The sequence below is a fragment of the Rousettus aegyptiacus genome, unplaced genomic scaffold (assembly GCF_014176215.1).
Source record: "Rousettus aegyptiacus isolate mRouAeg1 unplaced genomic scaffold, mRouAeg1.p scaffold_m13_p_8, whole genome shotgun sequence".
In the NCBI taxonomy this organism is placed as follows: Eukaryota; Metazoa; Chordata; class Mammalia; order Chiroptera; family Pteropodidae; genus Rousettus; species Rousettus aegyptiacus.
This window is the reverse complement of record NW_023416311.1, coordinates 6194267-6218360: the sequence shown is the minus strand read 5'-3', so window position 1 is coordinate 6218360 and position 24094 is coordinate 6194267. Positions and strand designations below refer to the sequence as shown.

General features: G+C 49.3%; 1 protein-coding gene across 2 annotated transcripts in view; it reads left to right on the top strand.

The window, feature by feature from the left end:
• The window catches only part of CPPED1 (calcineurin like phosphoesterase domain containing 1), a 162434-nt gene that overhangs the window by 110398 nt on the left and 27942 nt on the right, over positions 1-24094 (top strand). For both annotated transcript variants that reach the window (XM_036226323.1, XM_036226324.1), the window contains exon 4: positions 6204-6348. In XM_036226323.1, the coding sequence (XP_036082216.1) occupies positions 6204-6348 (145 nt within the window). The remainder of the gene's footprint in view (positions 1-6203; positions 6349-24094) is intronic.

The following is a 24094-nucleotide window of genomic DNA, read 5'->3' as shown; positions in this document are numbered from 1 at the left end:
CACGTGGCCGACCGCGCAGGACTTTGAGTGTAAGCCGTCTCTTCCCGCCGGTCCCGCTCACCCCCGCTGCCACGAGTGAGCCTGGCCCGCTCCCAAAGCTCCTCCGCTGCCTTTCACTCGCTTACGTATTCGCTCTGCATGTCCTCGGCCACCTGCCCTGTGCCTGGGATCCGCCTCATGGCGCGTTCTCATCGAAATCGTCAGCCGGTCCGTCGGCTCATCCATCTTTCCGCAGAAGCCTTCGGAACCTTATTAACAGTCTCCCTGGCCACCCCACGCCTAACCTTCCTCTGGGGCGGCTTAGTGGCCATGCGCACCACCACACGCCTCCGGCATCTGCCGCTTACACCTGTGCAGCCCCTTCCGGTTCTCCTTCGGGGAGCCCTCCTCTCCCCTGCTTTAGACTACCGTGCTGCCTAAGGCCGTTTTCTGTTTGCAAAACGAGAGAGGCCAGACTAATACACCGTCTCGCACGCCGATCTGAGTTCCCGTTATCTTCTCCTTTGCGCCTCTGCAGCGGACTCCCCTGAGCCAGAGCTCGGGGCTGGGTAAGGGCGTTATGGGCGTGGCCAGGGGGTAACGCACCTCGTCGGACCAGGAGACAGCGCAGACTCCTGGGAGAGGGACCGTCCTGTCTGGGGGGGGTTGGGGTGGTTCGCCAATTCGTCATAGATGCACATTCATGGCTCTCGGATGGTCCTGCAAACACCTGTTGAGCACCTGCGAGTCACCAGGCGCTCTCCCAGGCCAGGGCTAGAGCAGTGGGCAGTGAGGTGGACGCCTGTCAGTAACGCCCACTGGCTCGTACCTCTCACCAAAACCCTCCGGTCCCGATGTGACGATGGCCAGGTAGCGTCCCCGCCCCACCCTGAGCGTTAAAAAGATGAAAATCCCGGGAACTTTTATTATGGCACGAGCTTGCCACTTGGGTGGCTTTTATCCCGCCAAATAGAACAGACACTCTTATTATATGTCTTCAAACTCTGTGCCATTTACGACTTATCAATCGATGCTGCGGTTCACGATAAGCTATTCGATATCCTATTTCTCTCTGCCGCCGCCTTCCACCTGAGAAGAGCTGGGTCAGTTAACTGAGTTTCCAGACACGCCTGGATGTAGAAAGGAAACCCTGAGGGTTATGCTATGGACTGCGGGTTCGTGTCTCCCCCAAATGTGACGATCTTGGGAGGCGGGGCCTCGGGGAGGTGGTCAGGTTCAGACGAGGGCGTGAGAGCGAGGCGTCTCCCTCCCTCTCGGCCACGTGAGGTCACAGCAGAGGCGCATGCCAGTTCGGAATGTTAGGACCATGGTCTTAATGACGACAAAGGCAGTGACAATCGCACGGTGAGCTGACGTGAGAGTTACACGTCGCCATTTCTCATGATCCAATCAGAATATCCTGTTCCACAAGCCGGAAACTGGAGTCAGAGGGGTGGCGAGTGTTGTCCGAGGTGCTTCGACGATAGGAAAAAGCGGACGGGAGGAGAGCCGAGGTGGCCTGGGTTGTGGTCCGAATGAGAAATACCAGAGAAGAGAAGGGAATGATGACTAGGGCATCGGCCTAGGATAAACGACACATCTGAAACGCACACACGAGCTCCCAAACGAGAACGTCAGAAGGTTACTGGTTAGTCGAGGAAGAGGCAGTGTAATTATAAAGCTGTCAGACGCGGCAGCCGGGGTTCGCCCGCGGCCCGGCCCTCCGCGCCTGGCGGGGGTGCTGGGGGTGGGCTGGGGCGCCCTGCCAGCCTTCCTGGCACCCCGCTTCTCTGGGGAGGTGGGGAGGGTGCTGCTCCGCGCCCCGCCGCCCGCCCCCGCAGCGGAACCTGTGGACGCCTCTCTCAGACAGCGGAAGCCTGCAGACAGCGCGGCCCACCTCCGCGGGCGCGTGATAAGAGGTTAGTTCCAGCATCCCACTTTGAGCCACACATTAAACAGAAGGGGTCCTTCCCTTTTCCGGTGATAATGACCCCCTGCCTCTGAAGAGGTGGCTTTTCAGTGTCTCTCTTGAGAGGAAAGAGATGGTGACTCACATCTCACAAGCCTCAAATCATTAGTTTCCGGGCAAATGCATCTAAATGTGGGTAAATACCTTCGAGTTAATCTCTCTAATCAATAGTCTCTACTTTTATCAGGGAAGGGGCAGATGCGGAGATGGGAAGAGGCTTTAAAAGGCACACAGAGACCGGAGACCAACAGTTCCGCTAAATTCTACTGAAGGTTTAGGGGAGAATACGTGATTCTGGAATGTGAGGGCTAGAAAGACCCCACGAGAAAGTCTAGTGTAGCGATGATGAATAAAGGGCACGCTCACCACCCCTTCCCGCTCACACCTGTGCCAGACATTAATAATCGATCACAGCACGCTTGCCCCCTGAATTCCCCTAGAGACACGTTTCAGGCACTCATTGTGAATCGCGATTATCCCCCTCGATCCACATGGTCTCACGCAGCAAAATTTAAACTAAGTTAAAAACAGAGTTCCTCAGCCACGCCGGCCGCGTATCAGGTGCTCGGCAGCCGCACGTTGCTAGCGGCTACTACGGAGGACGGCGTAGAACAGGACGTTCCGGCCATTGCAGAAAGTTCCGGGCAGGGCCAGCCGAGATCGCTGTTTTCCAAAATGCCAGGCATTCGTGCATCTTCATGCTTTTTGCCACATCGACAATCTTTTTTCGAAGGTGTTTGTGCAACCCCAGGAGAAAGGTAAAATGAAACAAAAACCAGAGCCCCCAGGGCCATCGAGGGCTGAGTGAAGCCGCTTCGGAACCAGCCGCCCCAGGCCGCTCATCCCCTGAGCTCATAAACGTCCCTTCTTCACCCGGGCCACTTCTAGCTGGGCGTCCCTTCGCTTGCGGCCCCCGAACTGTTGCACTGTTTCAGAGGAGAATCAGGGGGGGGCAGCAGCCAGGGGAACAAGTGCCCGGGGTCGCACGGCGGGGGTGTTCGTCTCGGACGCCAGCGCCCTCGGCAGCCTTCCGGAGCAGCAGGGCCGCTCAGAAGAGCAGAGGCTCTGTGGGCTGATCGTGTCACGTGTGTGGGACCCCGACACCCTGCAGCCCGCCTCGGCCTTCAGACGGGCCGTGTGCCTGAGGAGCTGTTCTGGCAAATGACCGAATCCAAGGAAGGGGTCGTGGGGTCCTTCGATTCATAGCCACGCCGGGCAGCAGTTGTGGGGAACCTGCTACTTGTGACTGGTGGCTGAATGTGGGGGGCCGTCCCGTGGGACAGAGCCTCTGACCTGGGGTCCGCGTTAACTCTGAGCTGTGTTGGAATTGAACCGTGGACCACGTAGCTGGCGTCGCAGAGAACTGCTCGGTGGGGGGACCCCACCCGTGGGTGTTGGAGCTGGGGTGGGTGCTCACAGGGGCGCTTTCCCCAGACAGCCTCGCTGGCCCCCTGCTCTGTTCCTCCACAAACCTTAATTTCTTCACCCACAAAACATCCCTCATAATGGCTACCGCATAGGGTTCAATAAAAATTAAATAAGATAATAAACCTGGAGGCATTTTGAAAATAAATATTAAATATTCTATATTACCCCTTTCCTGTTACATTGAATTACTTAGGAGCAAAGAGCGTTTCACCTTAAAAAGATTTTTTAATCCCCAGTTCTTAGCGAAGGATTGGACATGCCAGAGTGCTCAATAAACATTTGTTAATGAAAAAATAGCAGATATTTAATGAGCTGTTATTAGGGGTTATCTTATTTAATACTTACAGCCCCTTGAGATAGGTAAATATTATTCACTCTGTCTTCTGGACAAGGAAGAAAGGCTCCGAGAAGTTGGGTGAGTGGTGGAAGCAGGCCTCGAACACCCTCTGATGGGCGAGCAAGCCTCGGATAAACGGAGGGAAAGCTCTTTCTAAAGCCGGCGACTTGTAATAAAGCTTTGCTTCCTGTCTGTAAAGTGTCCGGCGCATAGTATGAGCTGAGCGTGGGTCCCCTCCTTTGCTCTTTAAATAAACCTGAAGTAAGAGAGAACCCCACCCCCCACCCCCACACAGCTGAGACCCCTCAGCTCCCCCGTGAATGAACAGCCGGAGGGCCTGAGAGCCCAGCTGTGGGCCATGTCAATCAGGTGCTTAAGGCCCAGCCACGCCACAGTCTTGGGTCTTTCCAGACCTCCCGCAAGCCCAGGAGGAGGCCTCCGGAGGTCAGAGAGGTGAGTGCCCACCCACCCTTTCCCGTCTCTGTCTCCGAGGCAGGCCGGGGCCGCCCCGGGGACCTCAGGTGTGTGTCCCTGGCCCTGGTGATGCAGCCTTAGGCCAGGCCTCGGAGGTTTCAGGGACTCCGTGGAAGGCTGGAATTCAGGGAGGAGAGGGGATTATCCGAGGAAGGCCAAGCCTGGGGGGAGGGGCAGCCTGGACTGCGGGGCTGGGGAGACAGGGGAGGAGAGGGCAAAGCCTGGCACCTGTCAGCGGGGTAGGGACAGACAGAACGGCCGGGGGAAGGAGCTGGGACCGGAGGCCGAGTGCCAGGTGAAGGCTTTTCAAACCGAAAGCTTCACATCCCGGGCTGTGTTCCTGGAGAGAGATTTGGGTGTATAGAAAGGAGGGTGACACTCCCCTCCCCCCCTTCATCCTCCCTTTGTCCCCACGTTGGCTGTGACCTCATCAGGAAGCGGCTCCGGAGACGGCTATGCCAGGAGCAGCCACCGCATCCCAGGCGATTACCTGGGAGACGCAGATTTCCAAGTCCTCAGCTCTCACGGCACCCGGGTCTCCCTCGTGAAAGCATGCAGGGCCCTCTCCAGGATCTCGGGAAAGTCACCTTGAGGCGGAGGTCCTCCTGGGGAAGCCTGAGGAGGGACAACTGTGACCCAGCGTGCAGGGCCTAGTGATGGCCAGAGGGGCCTGGCCCGCTGAAGGGCAGGGGAGCAGGCCTGGAGGGGGACCATCTGGGACAAAGATCAGTGTTTCACGGTCCGGTAGGGGCGGCTGAGAAGTGACTGAGCACGGCAGTATAGCTTGAGAATGGAAGGAGGGGTAGGACCCCCCGAAGAAGGGGCACCCGGCCCGGCCTGGGAGGTCAGGGAGGGCTTCCTGGAGGGGGTGGACGAAGAGGCAGAAGTCGAGGGTGTTTGCTGGCTTTAGCCTCATGAAGTTGGGGTTTAGGGGCTGCTGGAGCTGCGAAGCATGCTCACAGAGCAGCGGTTCTCAAAGTGCGCTCCCCGGGCCAACAGCGGTAGCATCGCCTCGGGGATGGTCAGACACATGCTTTCTAACCAGCCTTTGGAGTGGACTTGAACCTTAGGACTGGGCTTAGTGCTCTGGCTCTGCCACTCCCTCGCTTTGTCATCTTACCCGAGTCTCGCAGCCTTCGCTTTCTCGTCTGTGACATGCAGACGAAGGCGCCGTGCCGTGGGGTTAAGAGACGTAGAGGTGGACATGCACGTGACTGCTTAGCAGGGCCCCGGGATACAGTAGGTGCTTCAGAGCCCTCCCCGGCACACCTGCCTCTGAAACGGCTCGCACGGCAGTGTCGTCTTGGTTATGAGACAGGTGTTAGGTAATCTCGGGGGGAGACCGAGGCGTGGGAGAACATGCCCTGCCTGGCGGTCTTGCCGCTATATCACCAGTCACCTGGGGAGAACACGGGACACAGATTCAACAAGGACTTGCCCAGCCAACCATTTCCAAAACGCCTGCCCTTGGGCAAGTCCTCGGGTTATTCTCGATAAAGTGGTGAAAATGGCAGTCGCTATTTCACAAGTTACCGTGAGCGTTAAGTGAGGGCCCGACACACAGTAGGTTCTCACGTGGTGATAAGTGAGGGCCTGACACACAGTAGGTTCTCACGTGGTGATTCCTTTCTCCTTTGTACCATCTTGGCGCAATGTTCTAAGGAGTAATGAATGCTCCAGAGGGGACAGCAGTGCCCCGAGTCCCCTGAGGGGAGTCGAGAGTCCTTGTGGGTGGTTGGGCGGCAGTGGGGGACAGCACGGAGAGGGGAGAGAGCGGGGTTCGGGGCGGCTCACTCTGGTTCCGGCAGCAGGGGGCTCTGCCGCTTAATAGTGTGACCCGAATATGCTACTTCCCTTTTCCGAGGCTGCGCTTTAATCTATACCCTTGGAGGGGTACAGGTTATTGATTGATAAAGAGTGGAAAGCCCTGGGCGCCACAGTCTGGTCTGCTCGGTGGATGGAAGCCATCGCTTTTGCTTGTCATTCTTATTATTCCCATTGTCACTTCCTGTTTAGCGCGCGAAAGCCCCAAACGTGCCCATCAAGGACGGGGCTACGGGCCTCGTGGGAGAACAGTCACAGCGGAAACAGAAAAGGACGGCCAGATGGCCCCATCGGAGCAGTGGGAGGTGCCCGTGCCGGAGGACGGCGGGCAGCAGGGGTGAGTGGGCATTTTCATGACTGTTGATCCGAGAGCCGTCGCATCGGGGTTCAGGAGGCCGAGAGCTGCGTCCACCTATTGGCAGGACGTGGATCTATGGGCAGATTTATTCTGGAACCGCACTGCCCAGTAGGTAGCCACCAGCCAGCCGCACCTGGCTTTCACACGTGAAATGTGGCCGGTCCCTGTGGCCGAGAAACTCGGGGTTCGAGTTTTGTTTAGTTTTAATTTAGAATAAATTCTAAAACCCGATAATCAATTCAGTTACTGGGGAGAAAAGGGTATGTTTGGAACAATATGTGAATCTTCTTTTTCAGTGGAATGTTTTATGAAATTTAAAACATATCTTCTATACAAATTCAGCATCTGAATTAAGTATAAAATACTGAGTTTCAAAGAGTGTTCCTCCAAAACAACAAAAAAATTAGCTAATTATTTTATAGCAAATTAAAATAATACTTTTAATATATTGAGTTAAACAAATACAGTAAAATTAATGTCACCTGTTTTTACTTTTTAACGTGGATCTCGGAAATTTCTAAATTACATGCATGGCTTGCCTGTATTTCCTTGGATGGCACTGCTCTACGGGGTCCATCAAATTTATTTTTGACAACATTGAATATTACTGGTATTAAGCCAAATTTGGTATTCAAAAATGGTATCTCATTTGTTTTCAATTTTCCTTGATTTTCATTGGGGTCACATGCCTTCTCAGGTTTATTGCCTTATAATTCTGGAAATTGTCTATTTTTCTATTAGAGAATTTTTTTTTCACAGCGGTTAGTGAATGATCTTTCTATATTAAATGTGGTATTTATTGCTTTTGAGTTTATTGTGTACCTTTTAATTTTTGCTTATATTACTTGATGTAAAGAAACTCAAAATTTTTGTGTGATAAAATATTTCCTTTGTGTTCAGAAACTATTGTTTGATGGTTTGTTTTTTAGGGTTTCATTTTTACTATTTCATCTGGATCTTATTTTAGAATGTGGTATGAGGGAGGTATCAGACTGATGAGAAATTTTGAGGGGAAAACAGCTATTTGAAATGAGTTTTTAATTAGTGAGTATGTACATACTTTATCCTGGTGTTTGTGTTTCGGGTGGAGTTATATTGTCTTATGTCTTTATAGTTTTTTTACAGCTTTCAGAGCACTTTTGCTTAAATTGTATAAGATTCAAAATAGTCCGAGAAGGTATATGGGACATGCCATGTTATCCCGTTCTGTGTATGTAGAAATCCTCGGCTCAGTGATGTCAACAGGTTTGCTCAAAGGTCACCAGCTCAGAAGTGGTGAAGTTGGGTCATGAATATGGGCATTCTGACCTTGTCACAGGACTCATGCTGTGCCCTTGGGGACCAGAAGAAATGCTACTTTCTCAGGTTATTAAGTTGATTCTCCAGGAACTTGAACACACAGAATGTTTTACTCCTGAGATCCACGTGCTTGAGTTAAGTATACGCAGCGGTACACATGCTCACATCTGTTGTCCATTTTCTTAGGATTCAGACAGGTATTTCTCAAGCTCTTTTTTGAGACTTGAAATATATTGACCAAGTGTGAGTTCTTCTCAGTGCCTGTAAGAGAACTACATTCTTTACAACCTGGATGGTTTTCGAAGGTTGTTTACAAGACTAGCCACAGTCCCAGGCCCCCGCCTCCCCTCTCCAGGCGTGATCTGTCATGGTTTCGACTATGTCTGTGTGTTAACACCCATCCCTTGGGGACCGTTGTTTTTGCTGTCATGGGGTTGGCATTTGGGTCGTCTTCTGATTTTGTGGTTATACACGACGTGATCGCGATGAACACCCTTGTTCAGGCCTTCTTGCTGGCGTGAGCAAACGCTTTTCCAGGGGAGACCGTGAAACCTACATCCTGAGGTATGTGCGTATTTATTGCCAGAATGTTCTCCAGGATGGTTATAGCGATTTCCCACCAGCGATGCGTTGAGGGCGCATCATCATACTTAAGTCTGGGGCAGTTTAATAGGTGGAAATGTTATTTCGTGGTTTTCAGTTGCATTTCCCTGGTTACCGATGTAGCTGAACGTCTTTTCATGTGACCATTGGGTACTTGTATTTCCTTTTCTGGGAATCGCTGGTTCATAACCACTGCCCATTGTCCTTCTGATTTATTTTAACCAATGTGAAAGGGTCCTCTCCCCCCGATATATATACACGTATTCTGGATAATAATTACTACATGTGTTACAAATATCTTCTGGAATGTTGCTTGCCTTGTAACCTTGGTTATGTGATATTTTGTTTGCTGAACCTTAACAGTCACTTAACGTTGTGGGTAGGTCTGGGAACAGTGGCAGAGTGACATTCTATGACTCCAGTTTTGCCAGAGGTTAATTTAAACAAGAGCTCAGTTCCAACAGCATCTCATCACGTAATAACATGATGTTATTCGAGGCCTTGTATGGTCAGACTTACCAGATTTTTCTTTTATGGCTTTAAGCACATTTTATTTGTAAAGACCTTTAAAACCCCCAAGGTCATTAACGTTTGCTCATATTTTATCATAATATTTTAATGGTTTTGTTTTTTACTATCACTTATTTTGGCGTGCCGTCCATGGGAGGGGGTCGAACTTATAATCTTTTCTAAATGTATAGCCCCTCGTCTCAACACAGATCATTAAAAGGTCTCTTTCCTTGCTCATGTAAAATACCTCTTTTAATACGTATTGAGCCTTCGTTTCTACCCGGGCCTGTATTCTCTTTCATTGATTTGTGTATCACATAGCTTTGTAGTGTGTTTTTGGTATCTGGTGGGAGAAAGTTCCCCTTGTTTTTTTCCCCCGACATTGTCTTGTTTTTTTTCTTTTGAATTTCAGAAAAAGTTTGTGAAAGTCTAAGAAAAAAATGTGATTGGGACTGCATTTAATTTTTTAAATAATTTAGGAGGAGTCGACTAACATTTTTATAACATTGAGTCTTCTCGTTCATAAACATGGTATACCACCCCATTAATACAAGTCTCGTGTTCAGTCAAGGTTTATCGTTTTCTCCACATGGATCTTATTTCTTATAACGTCAAGGTTTTGTTGCTATTGTGAATTCGGTTTTGAAGATTTCCCATTACCTCTTCTGCTTGCTACTTTTGTGTTGCTCTATTATCTGGCCACTTTGCTCTGATTTATTGTTTGAAAATTTGTACCATTAGCATTTTTCTAGGGAATATTTTCTGTTATATCATCCGTGAGTAGTTTTGTATCTCTCTCACTAATATATATATATATATATATATACACACACACACACACACACATATATATATACATATACATATATATATATTTTTATCACATAGGCTATAACCTACAGTACAGTTTCAAAAATAGCAATGATACCATGAGTCTTTGCGTTGTCCCTACATTTACAAAATTATACTAGGGTCTATTTTTAGGCTATTAATTCAGTTCCATTGCCTGGAGGATTAACTTTTTTTCCTTATGTTCAAATTTATTAGCTCTTATTGGCAATTTAAAACTACAAGCCTCTGATGAAATGAAACATTTGCCTAAAAGTTATGAGGAGATGGCTGTTTCATAGTTGTACACCCCTCCCTCGATGTACATGGATTATCCGTTCTACATATCTATTTTTTTACGTGGAAGAAAACCGTGTGAAAAGAGTCCACCACTACAAAAAAAAAAAAAAAAAAAATACTAAAGAAGCAGGCCGATATAAGCCATGAAAATATTTATTTCACATGTTTTCACAAAAAGTGCTAATGAAAATTCAGAAGAACCAAAATGAATTGTTTTCGCTCCGGGCGTCTGCTATAATCTAAAGCAGTCAGCCTCCTCTTTTTTAATGGGCACAGTCTCTATCGTCTTTGCTCGAAATATCTGGAAGTGTGTACTTAGGTGGCTCTATGTGACACTTTACGTGGTGGCTCTTCCAGGCTTTCAATTTTCTTGAAAAATCTATTTTTTTTTTACCTCTATAGGTATATGCCCCCTTTAAAGTTGTCATTTTAAATATTGTATTCACATATACTATTGGTTACTTGTGTGTGCTTACACTTAGTTATGACGTGTTATCTTCAAGTGCTAGCGATGGAGTCACAGGGCAAGGTGCGTGTCAGCTATGAGCATATCTAATCACACTGTGATGCAGCTGGCGCGTCCGGGCAGCTCCCGCAGCCGTCCATCGAGGACGAACATTTTGCTGAATTCGTTTCAGCTGTTGCCAAACGCGGCGCAACCATCAATTTTCAAATGTCCTAGTGATGATCGTGTGTTAGTAAGTATTAGTTCTTTGTACGTGGCTGAATTAAGCTATTGTTTTTTAGAAAGAGTCATCGCCAATAATGGGAATGATAAAGAAGTGCGTAAACGGAAGAACCGCGTGTGAAAAGTCTGCGTAAACAGGGGGAATAGTGGCTACGTATTAAAAACTCCAGTAAAAACATACCGTGTAAATCGAGGGATGGGTCTAGTTTTTTTTGTTGTTGTTGTTAATTTATTTTTCAATTACAGTCGACATTCACGATTTCATATTAGTTTCAGGTGCTCATCATAGTGATTAGACATATATAATTTAGCAAGTGACCCCCCCCCCCATTAGTCTAGTACTCATCTGACAAATGCGGTTATTACTGCATATAGTCAATACATAGTCAATGTTATTGCTGCACTTTACAACCCCATGACTGTTTTGTAACTACCAATTGGTGCTTCTTAATCCCTTCTCCTTTTTCTCTCAGCCCCTCCCGGGTCCCTCCCATCTGGCAGCCATTAGTTCTCTGTAATTATGAGTCTGTTTTGGTTTTGTTCATTTATTTTGTTCCTTAGATTCCACATACAGGTGAGACCACATGGTGGCATTTGTCTTTTGGACTTATTTTACTTAGCATAATACCCTCTAGGTTCATCTATGTCGTTGCAAATGGTAATATTTCATTCTTTTTTAGTGGCCGAGTACAATTCTATTGTGTATATATACCAGTCTTCTTGATCCAGTAATCTATCGTTGGGTAACTTAGGTTGCTTTCATATCTTGGCTATTGTAAATAATGCTGCAGTGAACATAGGGGTGCATGTACCTTTTCAAATTAGCGTTTTGGATTTCTTCAGATGAATACTCGGAAGTGGAATTACTGGGTCATAAGGTAGTTTTATTGTTAATTTTTCGAGGAACCTCCAAGCTGTTTTCCATCAATTTACAATCCCACCAACAGTGCAAAGGATTCTATTTACTCCGCATCCTCACCAACACTAGCTGTTTGTTGATTTATTGATGATGGCCGTTCTGACAGGCGCGAGGTGATACCTCATTGTGGCTTTAATTTGTATTTTGATCGGAGGATTAATTCTTACAGTAATATCACGCTGCTCTATTTATTGCAGCTTTATATTGTCTTTAAGTATATAGATTAGTCACCACCAGTCATTCTTAATTTTTTTCTTTACCATTGCCTTTTCTTCTAACATCTGATTCTCAGCTTGAAGCATGAACAACAGATCGGTCGGGCATGCAATTATTAGGTCCATGGCCTTTCCTCTCAAAATCCTTTAAATTTTGTTCTGTTGTTTTCTGAGGCTTTTGTTGTTTGAGAAAAATCTATGGCCTACAGTGGCTAACCTTTATTGTATCTTCCTGGATATTTTTAAAGCTGGTTTTCTCCTCATAATATCAAAACTTTAAGAACGTCCTTCAAAGCCAAATAATTTCATCAACTCTACCTTTGTTTATTCCTCTGCTTGAATTTCTCGGGGAAACCAAGCCTTAAGGTTCCCTCTTCTTAACTTCCATGCATGTTATCTTCTCGTTTGCTTCCTGGCCTTTGGCCCTTCCTTCTGCTTTGTGGGACAAATGAATCGTCTCACGAGTCAGTTCTGCTCATGGCCTCCAATGCTGCCGATTCCTGAGACCTCTCCCCAGCGCTCCGCCTCATCTGTAACAAGGGACCCTCTGGGTGTGGCTCTGCGTGGTGTCTTCAGCTCTCATTCAGGGCCAAGAACTTTTAAAGACTGATGATATCAGTGGAATGCGTTCTATGTCCCCACTTTGACTGTCACGGTCACGCGTGGTGGAGAGCAGTACCCACTTTGTGCAGACGAGGTGAAGGGAGGGTGTCCCGTAGCCGCTCGTAGGGTCACAGCTCCCAGGCGAAAGCAGAGCCTGCGTTTCTAAACTTTTGGTCCCCAAAGCGGCTGATCGCTGACTGGCCCAGGCGCCTGCCTGAGTGTGCTCGCCAGGGGACAGCTCCTCACTACTTACCGGAAGCCCACGGCGCACCTGTAAAAGCCAGGACCGCCCAGCGGGCAGGAGTCAGACTCCAGTTCGCAGTACGTCGTTTAAATTCCATTCTGTGCATTCTGTACCTTGAGCCTCAGTTTCCACATCCGTATAATGTAAAGTGGGTAACAACAGTCCCTACCTGTAGGACAGTGGTGACCATCAACACCATCTGGGTGTTGTGGATTGAATTGGCCTTCCACCTCCAGCTTCTGTATGCAAGCCCCACCCCCGAGTGTGTCTGTGTTTGGCCATGGAGCCTTCAAGGAGGCGATTAAGGTTAAATGAGGTCGTAAGGGTGGGGGCGGGGGGGGGCTCTAATCCAGTAGAGCTGGTGTCCTTACAAGGGGAGGTAGAGACCCCCAGAATTGTGCACCCAAAGGCAAGGCCGGGAGAGAGGCTTCCGAAGAAAGCAGCCCGGCTGGCGCCTTGGTCTTGAACTTCCAGCCTCCGGAACTGTGGGAAAATCAGTTTCTGTCGCATAAGCCTCCCAGTCTGTGGTTCCTGTCATGGCAGCCCTGACGGACACCAGGTGCATCACGACACCGAGCACAGAGCGAGCACTCAATGCGTTTCGGCTGCTTTTAGCTATTGTCGTCATAGCCATCATCATTTCCAGTCTTCTAGGTCAGAAATAAACAAGTCACCTTCGGACCCTTGACCTTTTTGACCTTTTTTTTTTTTTTTTTGCCAATTCCTTCCTTCCTCTCTGTTGAGTATCTCCTGTTGAGTAGCATCCCACATAGGCGTAGGAAGCGACTTTCGTTTTCGAGACAACACGCACCGTTAGAGACCAGCGCCACAGTCGTTTGTAGGGCTTTTGGCCCTGAGGAAAACAAACTTGGCCCGCAGTGCAGGGTAACGGTGCCTGCGAGGGCACCGGGGCTCACCCACAGTCAAACGTCCGTCCTGCCTCCGAGTCGGGGCTCTCGCCGACTTCACGTTCCAAGCCGGTGGTGTGCAACCTCGTCAAAAAGCGGCGCGCGAGCCCCGAAAGGAAGGCAGATGCGCTCGATCGCAGCCCTGGCCCTGAGGCCCCGGCGGCCTCTCCAGTCCCCTCCCGGATGGTTCTCCCCACACGCCGTGGCCGTCGGAAGGGTTCTCGCGAACGGAGTGCTGGCGCCACGTGTGGAGAAGAGGCGAGCGGGAATCCCTCCTCTCAGCCCTGGAGCTCGAGGGCAGAGGCACCCAAGTGCGTGCTCGTTAACGAGTCCTTCGCACCGCCTGGTCCGCACCCATCTCCCTGGGAGCATGACCAAGGGTTTTCTTCCCCTTTTATCCTCTCTCTCTCCGGGTTGGAGTATGCTTTCCGTCTAATTATAAGGATCATATCTCAAGGCCAAAAGCATCATCGATCTCAAGCATCATCCAGCCCGGCGATTTGGGGGAAGAAGTGGGGAATTCAGGAAGCAGCTTCAGGGGCCCCGTCACCTTCCATTTCAACCAGAGCGGCAACCCTCACGCCCACCAATTTTACTTATATTTTGGTGCGAAACTCCAATGTCACATGCGGGGGAGGGGGGGGTCTCCCAACACTATAAAGACTTAGATAAGATTGATTTAAACCCGTATTCCATGGATTTCTGGAAGCTCAAGTACCTTCCAAAATTTTCTCGAATCCCCAGAGGTTGCTCATGGTCCCGTCATGACCTCTGATTTTATGCTTCTCTCAAATTTATTTTTTTTCCGTCTTTATTGAAATATAATAGACAGTTAGTTGCTCGTATTTACAATGAGTTTATTCATTGTTACTTGTATATTCGATTAGTTTCCTCCCCGCCACCCCCAATTATACTTGGCATGCAATAATAGACCGGTCTCGGCTGTCCGGCATAGCGACCAGAGATCCACGTAACTCGCAAAGCTGTCACCCGGCTAAATCCAGTCCCCCCTCCCCCCTTGCATGTTTATTACATTATTAAGCATCTTCCCCAGGCTACACTCTACAGCTCCATGTCTGTTCCGCAACTATCCATTTGTACCTCTTAATCCCTCTGCCTTTTTTTTTTGGTCCCCCCAACACCCCTCCCGTCTAGCGTCCCTCTGAGAATTCTCTGTGTTTTATTTTATTTTACTGCTTCCTGCAAAGTCCTACCTGGGCTGAAGCGGTCAGCAGGCCGCCAGGGCTCCCCCAGATCCTGTCATGCTGCTGTCTTGCTGGGCAGCCACCGAAGCCACTTCGCAAACGGGGGAGCCGAGGCCAGGACACGGGGGTGGGGGCTAGCAGAGCCTAGCGGGAGGAGGACGGGGCTTTCGTGTTGGGCTCCCAGCTGTGTGAGCTTTGGGCACTTTCTCGACTTCTCTGGGCCTCTTCATTTATCTGGAAAATAGGGCTAAAACCTTCTGCGTCTGAGAGTTGTTCCGAGGATTACAGCTAATGAATGTAAGGTCCCCGACAGGCAGCAGGCACCAGACTAAGTGTGAACATCCTGGTCCTCCTGTCTTCAGCTCAGGATCGGCTCGCCGTCTGACAGGAAGGAGGAAGGGAAAACGCAAAACTCATTCTTCAGCATCTAGCATCCGCCGTGTTCCCCAGAGCCGGGGCTCAGCAAGTTGCGTGTCAGCGCGTGGGCCTCAGCACACTCGGGCCTGTGGGCCAACTCATTTCGTAAATAAAGTTCGATTCGAACGCAGCCATGCCCAGGTATCTGCCTCGCGTGGTTGAAGTGAAGACCTAATGTCACACAAAGCCTGAAATGTAGTCACTCACTGACTCTTCACAGAAGAAAGTTTGATCTGACCCCTGGCTCACGGCAACAGCTTCCTCCTGAGCTGGGATTTATCATCAGCTTGTCCCGTCAGAGCTGGGAAGGGCTCATTCAGATGAGCAAAGCAGCCGGCAGGGATCAGCCGCCTTGGGCTCCGTGCCTGGGGAGGCTGAGGGTCTGGGTGGTTCTAGAAGCAACGAGGACAGCCGCACGGGGCCGGAGCTTCAGGCCCGGCTTGTGCACCGACTGCCTTTGACCTTTCGATCTGTCTGGGCCTCGGTCTCCCTGTCTATGAAATGGCCCTGATAATGGGCTACCCAACCCCCATACAATCGTTGTAAAGACTAAATGGGTTATTTAAAATTCTTAATTTGTGTAGTATTGGGGACGTATGATTTTTTTTTTTACTGCTCCTCTACTCCCAACTTTGCCTGGAAAGCGATGACCATAGGATGATGTGAGGGACCCCTCGCCCCCCTGCCCCGAATTTGCCCCGCGGTCAGCTTTCCCACATTCCCTCCTCTGCTCTGTGCCACGGCCACACCTGGACCCCGGCGGCTCCCGCTCTGTGTGACAAGGCCCATGGCTGTGTGACAAGGCCCACGGCCGCTGTAGGTGGGGACCACAGAGACTCTGGCAGTCTGCTAAAGGCATCGCCGAGGACACCTGGGTCCCTTCGGCTCAGACCTGAGACCACTGCACTTGGAGCTGAAGGGGGGTCACCAGTTCCTTCTCCCCGTCCCCGGCACTCCCCTGCCCCCAAAGCTCCAGGGCGGATGCTGGTCTTGGTCTTTCCCTCTGTCTCCCTCCTAGTTAACACGCCTCCTGCTCCGCCCGGCCTCTCGGCAGACGGAAACGACCACCCCTCTTCTGTGTCGATGCCGACCACCCCTCTTCTGTGTCGATGCGTCTCTAGGGACAGGGGAGCAGCTTGCAGTGGCTTCCAGGAGTGCAGGGCAGCTTTGGGAGACTCGGGGTGTGGCAGAAGGGACGTATGTGCCAGGAACCTCGAATAAGACACCCACTGCCCCCTCCACGCCAGCGGCCACTGTGCCCACTCCTCAGGTCCAGGCCTCGGTTGCCTCTACGAGGAGGCGGCAGCAGCGTCCCCTGGTCTGCCCGCCTCCGGCCTCCTCCTCCCATCCACTCCCAGGCGGCCCAGGGTGGGCGCCGCAGAGGCAGATTGGAAGAGGCCCCGCGCTGCCCGGCTGAAGCCTCCTGCAGGCCCCCCTGGCACTGGAAGTGAAGTCCACACTGTGACGTGGGCTCCGCCCGCGTCCCATGCCCAGGGCCTGCCCCATCCTCTGCCTGCAGAGGAGCAGCCAGCCTCCCGCAGCTCCCCCTGAGCCACCTCGCAGCCTCTGCCTTCTGTGGCTCGGACCTCAAGTGTCAGCTCGGGCGCCGCCCTCTCTGGAAAGCCCCCTCGGTTCTCTGCCCCAAGACCGGTTTTGGCGACCTCGTGTTGCCGTGCCGCCCAGGACCTGCTGCGCGTCAGGAAAGGTCCCGGATGCGTTGGTGGCCTATTGCTGCTGTGACGAGTTATTGCAAACGTAGCGGCTTGCCTGCACACAGTTATCTCATAGTCCCGTCGTTCGGAAGTCTGAAACGGGCCTCGCTGGGCTAAAACTCAAGGCGTCGGCGGGGCCGCCTTCCTTTCTGGAGGCTGCCAGGAGGATTCGCTTCCTTTCCCTTTGCCGCTTCCGGAAGCCACCTGCCGCCCCTGGCTGGCAGCCCCTTCGTCCCCCTGCAAGCCCAGTCGCAGCAGGTAGAGTCCTCCTCACGCTGCGTCTCTCGGCCCTCCTCTGTCTCCCTCTGCCACGGGGAAGGACCACGTGGCCACGGTGGGCCCCACGCAGGTAATTCCCTCTGCCCTCGCCACGGAGCGGGACAGACTTGTGCCGGCGATCGGGACATGGACGCCTTTGGGGCCGTTTTTCTGCCTACCACAACCTGCCGGGCTTAAATTTGCCAACTTGGCATGCATAAAATAATGGTTCTTTATTTTATTATTTTTACTTTTCCGTTACAGTTGCCGTAAGAGATTGTATTAGTTTCAGGTGTGCGACACAGTGATGAGACAGTTACATAGCTGGAGAAGGGCTCCCCTGGTGAGCCTGGGACCCACCTGACGCCACACACAGTTACGGAGCCGATTCCGCATGCCGGGCTTCACAGCCCAGGGCTGTTCTGTCACAGGCAGTTTGCACTTCGACACCCCGTCTCCTTTTTCATCTGGCCCCCTAACCCTCCTCTCATCTGGCAACCATCAGTTTGTATGACTCTGTTTCTGTTTTGTTCATTTGTTTTGTTTTGTGTTGCGTTTTTAGATCCCACATAGAAGTGAAATCCTAGGATATTCGTTTTTCTCTGTCTGGCCCATTTCGCTCAGCACAATACCCTCTAGGTCCATCCATGGCGTCCCAAATGGCCAGATGCTATTTTTTTTATGGCCGAGTCACATTTCGTCGTGTATATGTACGCCATCTTTATCCATGGACTCTTAGGTGGCTTCCATATCTTGGCTGTTGTAAACACAGAGAGGGTCAACGCCGATCTTCATACGCAAGCCCCAGGCCCCATGCTGTCGGGTTCACCTGTCCTGGGTTCCCTCTAGTTTGTCAGTGTCTGTGTTACTGACATCATTCCACCTTTGAACAAGTGATGAAGACTAGGAGACAGGTGGTTCTGCTCTGCACCGCTGCCAAGGGCTCAGGCTCTTTGTATCCGGGTGCTCTGCCATCCCTGCGGTATGGCCCCTGTCCACACCATTCAACATGCTGTCCCCTCGTGGCCACATTTTAGCCATCGGGAAGAGAGAGCAGGAAAGACAAGCGTCTTCCCTGTAAAAGAGACTGCACGCTTCGCTTCTGCTCACATCCGATTGGCCAGAACTCGGTCACATGTCTACTCTTAACTGCAGAGAGACTGTGAAGTGTAGTCTGTACCCTGGGTGGCCATGGGTTCCATAAAAAGTCATATATTCTGTCATTATAGAAGGAGGAGACAATAGATATTGAGAGGCTTCAAGTCCCTGACACAATGGCCTCCAAAAACACCCTGGTTAGCTGTTGGGAAGAGACCCTTCGGCCTCACATTGAGCAAGCAGCCCCGTTATACATTTCCTTAGACCAGCCAAATTCCACAGCCTTGGAAAACTGTAGAACAGGGTGAAAGAAAAGGCCAGGGATATACAGATGTGAAGAAAAGCCGGAAACGGCCTCAGATGCCTTCTGCCCTGTTCTCTGGTCCTTAGTTCCAAAGCCCTTTATCGTGATGAATGTGGCTGTGACAGTTGGGAGGTTAATGACCCTCCTGGGACAAAAGTTCTTACTGCTGGGATTCTGAGTCGTTTGCTGTAATTGCTCTCATGGAGCCAGTCGAGAAGAATCTTTGAGAATTTCATCTAACACAGCAGTTGCCGAGATGAAGTCCCTGTGCCCCGGGGGACAATTAAGACAATTCAATTAATTAAGAAATATAAATTTGGAAACTTCTATTTTTGACAGTCTCATGACTTAAAGTTTTTTTTTTTTTTAAATGCGGGGTACGTATTATAATATAAACAGCATATTAGAATGCATCTCATAATTTCTAAGTTAAAACTATATTGTGAATTTATGCACAGAAGTTTGCAGACAAGGCCACGCGGTCGGGCAAGTTTTATTGACAATAGTGCACATTGCCATGAGCAGAAAGGGAAGTCGGATTTCAATAGTGAAATACGAAACCTGGGAAGCAAACCGTAACAGGTCAAATCTAGGCGGACGAGAAGTCTTCCTTTGTGGACTTCTCCGTAGTTAGTTGTTGGTGTTTTCGCAACAATAGTTTTCTACCTTTCAGTGTAATTCTCAGTCGGTGCAGGAGAGCACATAAAGTTGCAGGGCACAGTGGTAAAGTCAGGCTATTGCCTTTCCTCTCACTTAGTTTTATATCCATCCAGGAAATGTCTTTCGAGCACCTGTCCTATGGGCCAGGAATGCAGAGAAACAGGCAGATAGAAATCACTGCCTTGTAAAAGTGGTGGATGCAGAGAGACAGTAACCAGTTCAGGAGTCACCTGTATGGTATATCAGAGGAGGACGTCTTTAAGGAGACACAAAGGCGGGCAGTGGGAAGCGGTGCCCAGTCGAAGGGTCATTTACGATTCGCTTTGGGAAGGCCTCATTGGGAGAGTGACGTTCCAGCAAAGACGCCGAGGAAGCAGGGGACGGAACCCCGGCGATACCCGTGGTGGCTTTCCCAACCGCGGCACTGCGGACTTTCTAACCGGGATGATTCTGTGTCACGGGAGCTGTCCCGTGCTCCGTGGGATGTTTAGCAGCATCCCTGGCCTCTACCCACTGGGTGCCAGTAGCCACCCCCCGCCCCGGGTGCAGTAATCTAAGCCATCTCCAGACGTTCCCAAATGTCCCCTGAGGGGCAAAGTTGCTCCCCAGTTGAGGACTGCTCTGGGACAAAATGTTCCCCCGCAGAGGAGTGATCCACGAGTGAGGATTCTTGTGTCGGACGTGCGTGCCGATTCTGCTGGGTGCGTGCTCGCGTTCGGCCTCTGCAGAGACTCGGTCTCCCACGGCGTGTGTACGACCTGCTCCCCCACCAGCAGCGCATGAGGATTCCAGCCGTAGCACATCCTGGCCAACACCTGGTACTTCCCGTCTCTTTCATTTTAGGGTTTCAGTGGGTGTGGAGTGTCATCTAGGTCCAGTTTTAATGTGCATTTCCTTGATGGCTAATGACATTCGATGCTTTCTCGCTTGCTTATTAGACGCTTGGGTGACCTCTTTTATGAAATGTCTAGGTGTGTTGCTTACTTTTCTATTGAGTTTCCTGTTATTTTTTTGTTGTTTTAATTGCTTCGTAGGAGTTCTTTATCTTCTGGATCTGAGTTGTTTGTGGATATAGGCATTGCAAATATCTTCTTTCTCTCTAGAGGTTTGAAGGTCATTTGTATTAATTTTGTATGTATCGCTGCATTAAAAAATTCTCCTGAACATTGCAGCTTAAAGCAGCACACACGTATGAGCTCTCTTCTATAGGGAGGAAATCTCGCATAGTCTGGCTGGGTTCTCTGCGCAGGGGGTCACAGAGGTACATCAGGGTGTCAGCAGAGTTGAGCTCTAATTGGGAAGACATGGGGGGAAATCTCCTCCCAAGATCATGGTCACTGGGGTCACCTTAGGATTCAGCCTATCACATTATATGAATAGACTAGTCAGAGTGGGCCTGAGGAAGTGACCACTTGAGCAAAGACCTGGGCAGAGTGTCCAAGCCCCTGCAAAGGCCCCGAAGTGGGGGCAGGACACCCCCGGAGGTCGTGGCTGGAGGCGCTGACATAGGGTCTTGGGAGACAAGGCCAGGGAGCTGTTAGGAGCTGGATGGTTGTGTCACATGGGCCATTGTTAAGGATTTTGGATTTTTTTTTTTTTTTTTGCCCAAGAAAATTGGGGAGCAACAGGAGGGATTTACGAAAACAAGTGACATTTTCTGATAGGTTTTTAAAGCTGTTGGGTTGACAGTCATGATCGGTCATGATTATGAGGGCAAAGGTGAAAGCAGGGGGCAGTTGTGAGGCTCAGGCGATAACCCAGGTGAGCGGTGCAGGTGGCTTGGAGCAGGGTGGTGGCCAAGGAGATGGTGGTGAGTGACGGGATCCTGGGTATATTCTGATGAGGATCGTGACAGATTGGATGTGCGAGGCCTGGAAGGAAGAACAGGCTGAAAGGTTATTTTATAGTCTCTGGACTGTAGCTGTAGCTGCTCAGGAACCCGAGTAGGGAAAGATTGAGGGTGAAGCAAGTTTGAGGGGAAGACCAGGAGTTAGTTGTGTTTGGACACGGTGTGGGGCGATGAGATGTCACGTGGAGTTGTCAGGCGAGCAGGCGACGGTGTGCGCCCGGCGTTCAGAGTCATGTGGATTGCGGGTGTGAGCGCGGGGGGTCATCAGCGTGACCACCGCGTGGAGCCAGGGGGCTGGCGGTCACCGGGACGTGGGGAGGAGAGGCCCCGAGCCAGGGCGTCACGGTCCCACTTCTGGCGAGAGGAGGAGCCAGCAAGACAGGCTGGCCAGCTCTTCCAGGGAAGCAGCAAGGCCTCTGGGAGGGAGCGAGCAGCCGCGCTGGATGCTTTTCATGGTCAGATCTCACGAGAGCCGTGACCCAGGTCTCACGAGTTAGAGGTCCCTGGCCACCGTCTTAAAAGTGATTTTAATTTTTCAGTTGCAGTCGACAAACGGCATTAGTTTCGGGCGTACAGCATAGCGTTCAGACGTCTGTATACCTCGCGAGGGGGTCACCCTGGTAACCCCAGTCCCCATCTGACTCCATGCGCAGTTATTGGGGTATCACTGCCTACGCTCCCTCTGCTGCGCTCTGCGTCCCTACACCTGTCCGCATGTCTGGGAATCCGTGCGGATTAATCCCTTCCCCTTGTCCGTTCCCCTCCCCTCCCCTCCGGCGACCATCACTCTGTTCTCTGTACCTGAGTTTTTTTTTTTCTTTTTGTGTGCTCATTTGTCTGTTAGATTCCACACATAGGAGAAATTTGTCTTTTTCTCCCTGACTTATCTCACTTAGCATAATACTCTCTAGATCCATCCTAGTCACAAACAGTAAGATTTATTTTTGTATCGCCAAGTAATATTCCATTGTCTACGTGGACCAGTCTTTATCCCTCCGTTTATCCGAGCCTATTGTAAATAATGCTGTGATGAATATAGGCGTGCATATGTCTTTTTGAATTAGTGTTTTGGATTTCTTCGTTTGCTCGGTAGTGGCATTTCTCGGTCATAAGGTAGTTCTATTTTTAATTTTCTGAAGACCCTGAAACTGTTTTCTGAGGTGGCCTCACCAATTCGCAGTCCCAACGGCAGGTTTTTCTTTCCTCTGCATCCTCACCGACACTCCCTGTTCGTGGATTTATTGATAATGACCATTCTGACAGGTGCGAGGTGATATCTCATTGTAGTTTTAACTTTCATTTCTCTGATGATGTCAAGCATTTTCTCATATGTATATTGGCCCTACGTGTGTCCTCTTTGGAGAAATTATTCACGTCCTCTGCCCATTTATTAATTGGATTGCTTGTTTTTGTTTGTTTTGTGTGTGTGTGTGTGTGTGTGTGTGTGTTGAGTCGTATGCGTTCTTTATAAATCTTGAATATTTACCCTTTATCAGCTGTATCACCATCAAGGCAGGGATCTCTTTCATTCAGTAGGTTATGTTTTTGTTTCGCCCTTGATTTCCTTTGCTGTGCAAACATTTTCAGTTTGACTTAGTCCCATTTGTTTATTTTGTTTGTTCCTCTTGCCTGAGGAGCTCGATCAGAAAAAAAAACGTTACTAATAGCAGTGTCAGAGTTTACTGCCTGTGGTTTTTTCTAGTAGTTTTATGGTTTCGGGTCTTACATTTAAGTCTTTAACCCATTTTGAGTTTATTCTCTTATATGGTATAAGAAGGTGGTCCAGTTTCATTTTTTGCATGAATCTGTCTAGTTTTCCCAACACCATTTACCTAATAGTCTGTCTTTACCCTAAATGACCATAGAGCCGTGGGTTTATTTCTGGGCTGTCTTTTCTGTTCCATTCATCTATGTATCTTTTTTTTTAATTTACATTTTTCAATTAGAGTTGACATTTAATATATTAGCTTCAGATGTTCAGCATAGTGGTTAGACATTTACATAATTTACAAAGTGATCCCCCAATTAATCTGGTACCCACATGGCACTATGCAGTTATTTCAACGTTATTGACTGTATTCTCTGTGCTGTACCTCACATCTCCACGACTGTTTTGTAACTACCAATTTGTACTTCTTAATCCCTTCACCTTTTTCACCCAGCCCCTTCCCATCTGACAATCAACAGTTTATCCTCTATATTTGTGAGTCTGTTTCCATTTTGTGTGTTTATTTTATTAGGTTCCATATATAAGTGAAATCATAGGGTATTTGTCTTTCTCTGTCTGGCTTATTTCACTTAGCATAATACCGTCTAGGTCCACCCATGTTGTTGTGAGTGGTAAGGTTTTTTTTTTTTTTATGGCTGAGTAATATTTCATTGTATGTATGCACCACATGTCTACTGAAGGGCATTTTGGTTGCATAGATATATCTTAGCTATTGTAAATAATACTGCAAGGAATATAGTGTGCATGTATCCTTTTGAGTTAGTGTTTTGGATTCCTTTGGATAAATTCCCAGCAGTGGAATTGCTGGGTCTTATGGTAGTTCTATTGTTAATTTTTGAGGAGCCTCCAAACTGTTTTCCACAGAGGCTACACCAATTTACAATCCCACCAACAGTGCACAAGGATTCTCTTTCCTCCACATCCTCACCAACACTAGCTGTCTGTTGATTTATTGATGATAGTCATTCTGACAGGTGTGAGGTGATATCTTGTTGCAGTTTTAATTTGCATTTCTCTGATTAGTGACCTTGAGCATCTTCTCATATGTCTTTCATATGGCCATCTGTATGACCTCTTTGAGAAATGTCTATTCAGGTCCTCTGCCCATTTTTAATTGGATTGTCTGTCTTTTTGGTGTTGAGTTGCATGAGTTCTTTATAGATTTTGGATATTAACTCTTTATCAAACCTATTATTGGTGAATATCTTCTGCCATTCAGTATCCCGTCTTCATTTTTTTTTTAATGGATTTCTTTGCTGTGCAAAAACTTTTCGATTTGATATATTGTTTATTTTTTCTTTTGTTTCCTTTGCCCAAGAAGATATATCAGAAAAAAACTACTACTAAGAATGATGTCAGAGCATTTAGTCTATGTT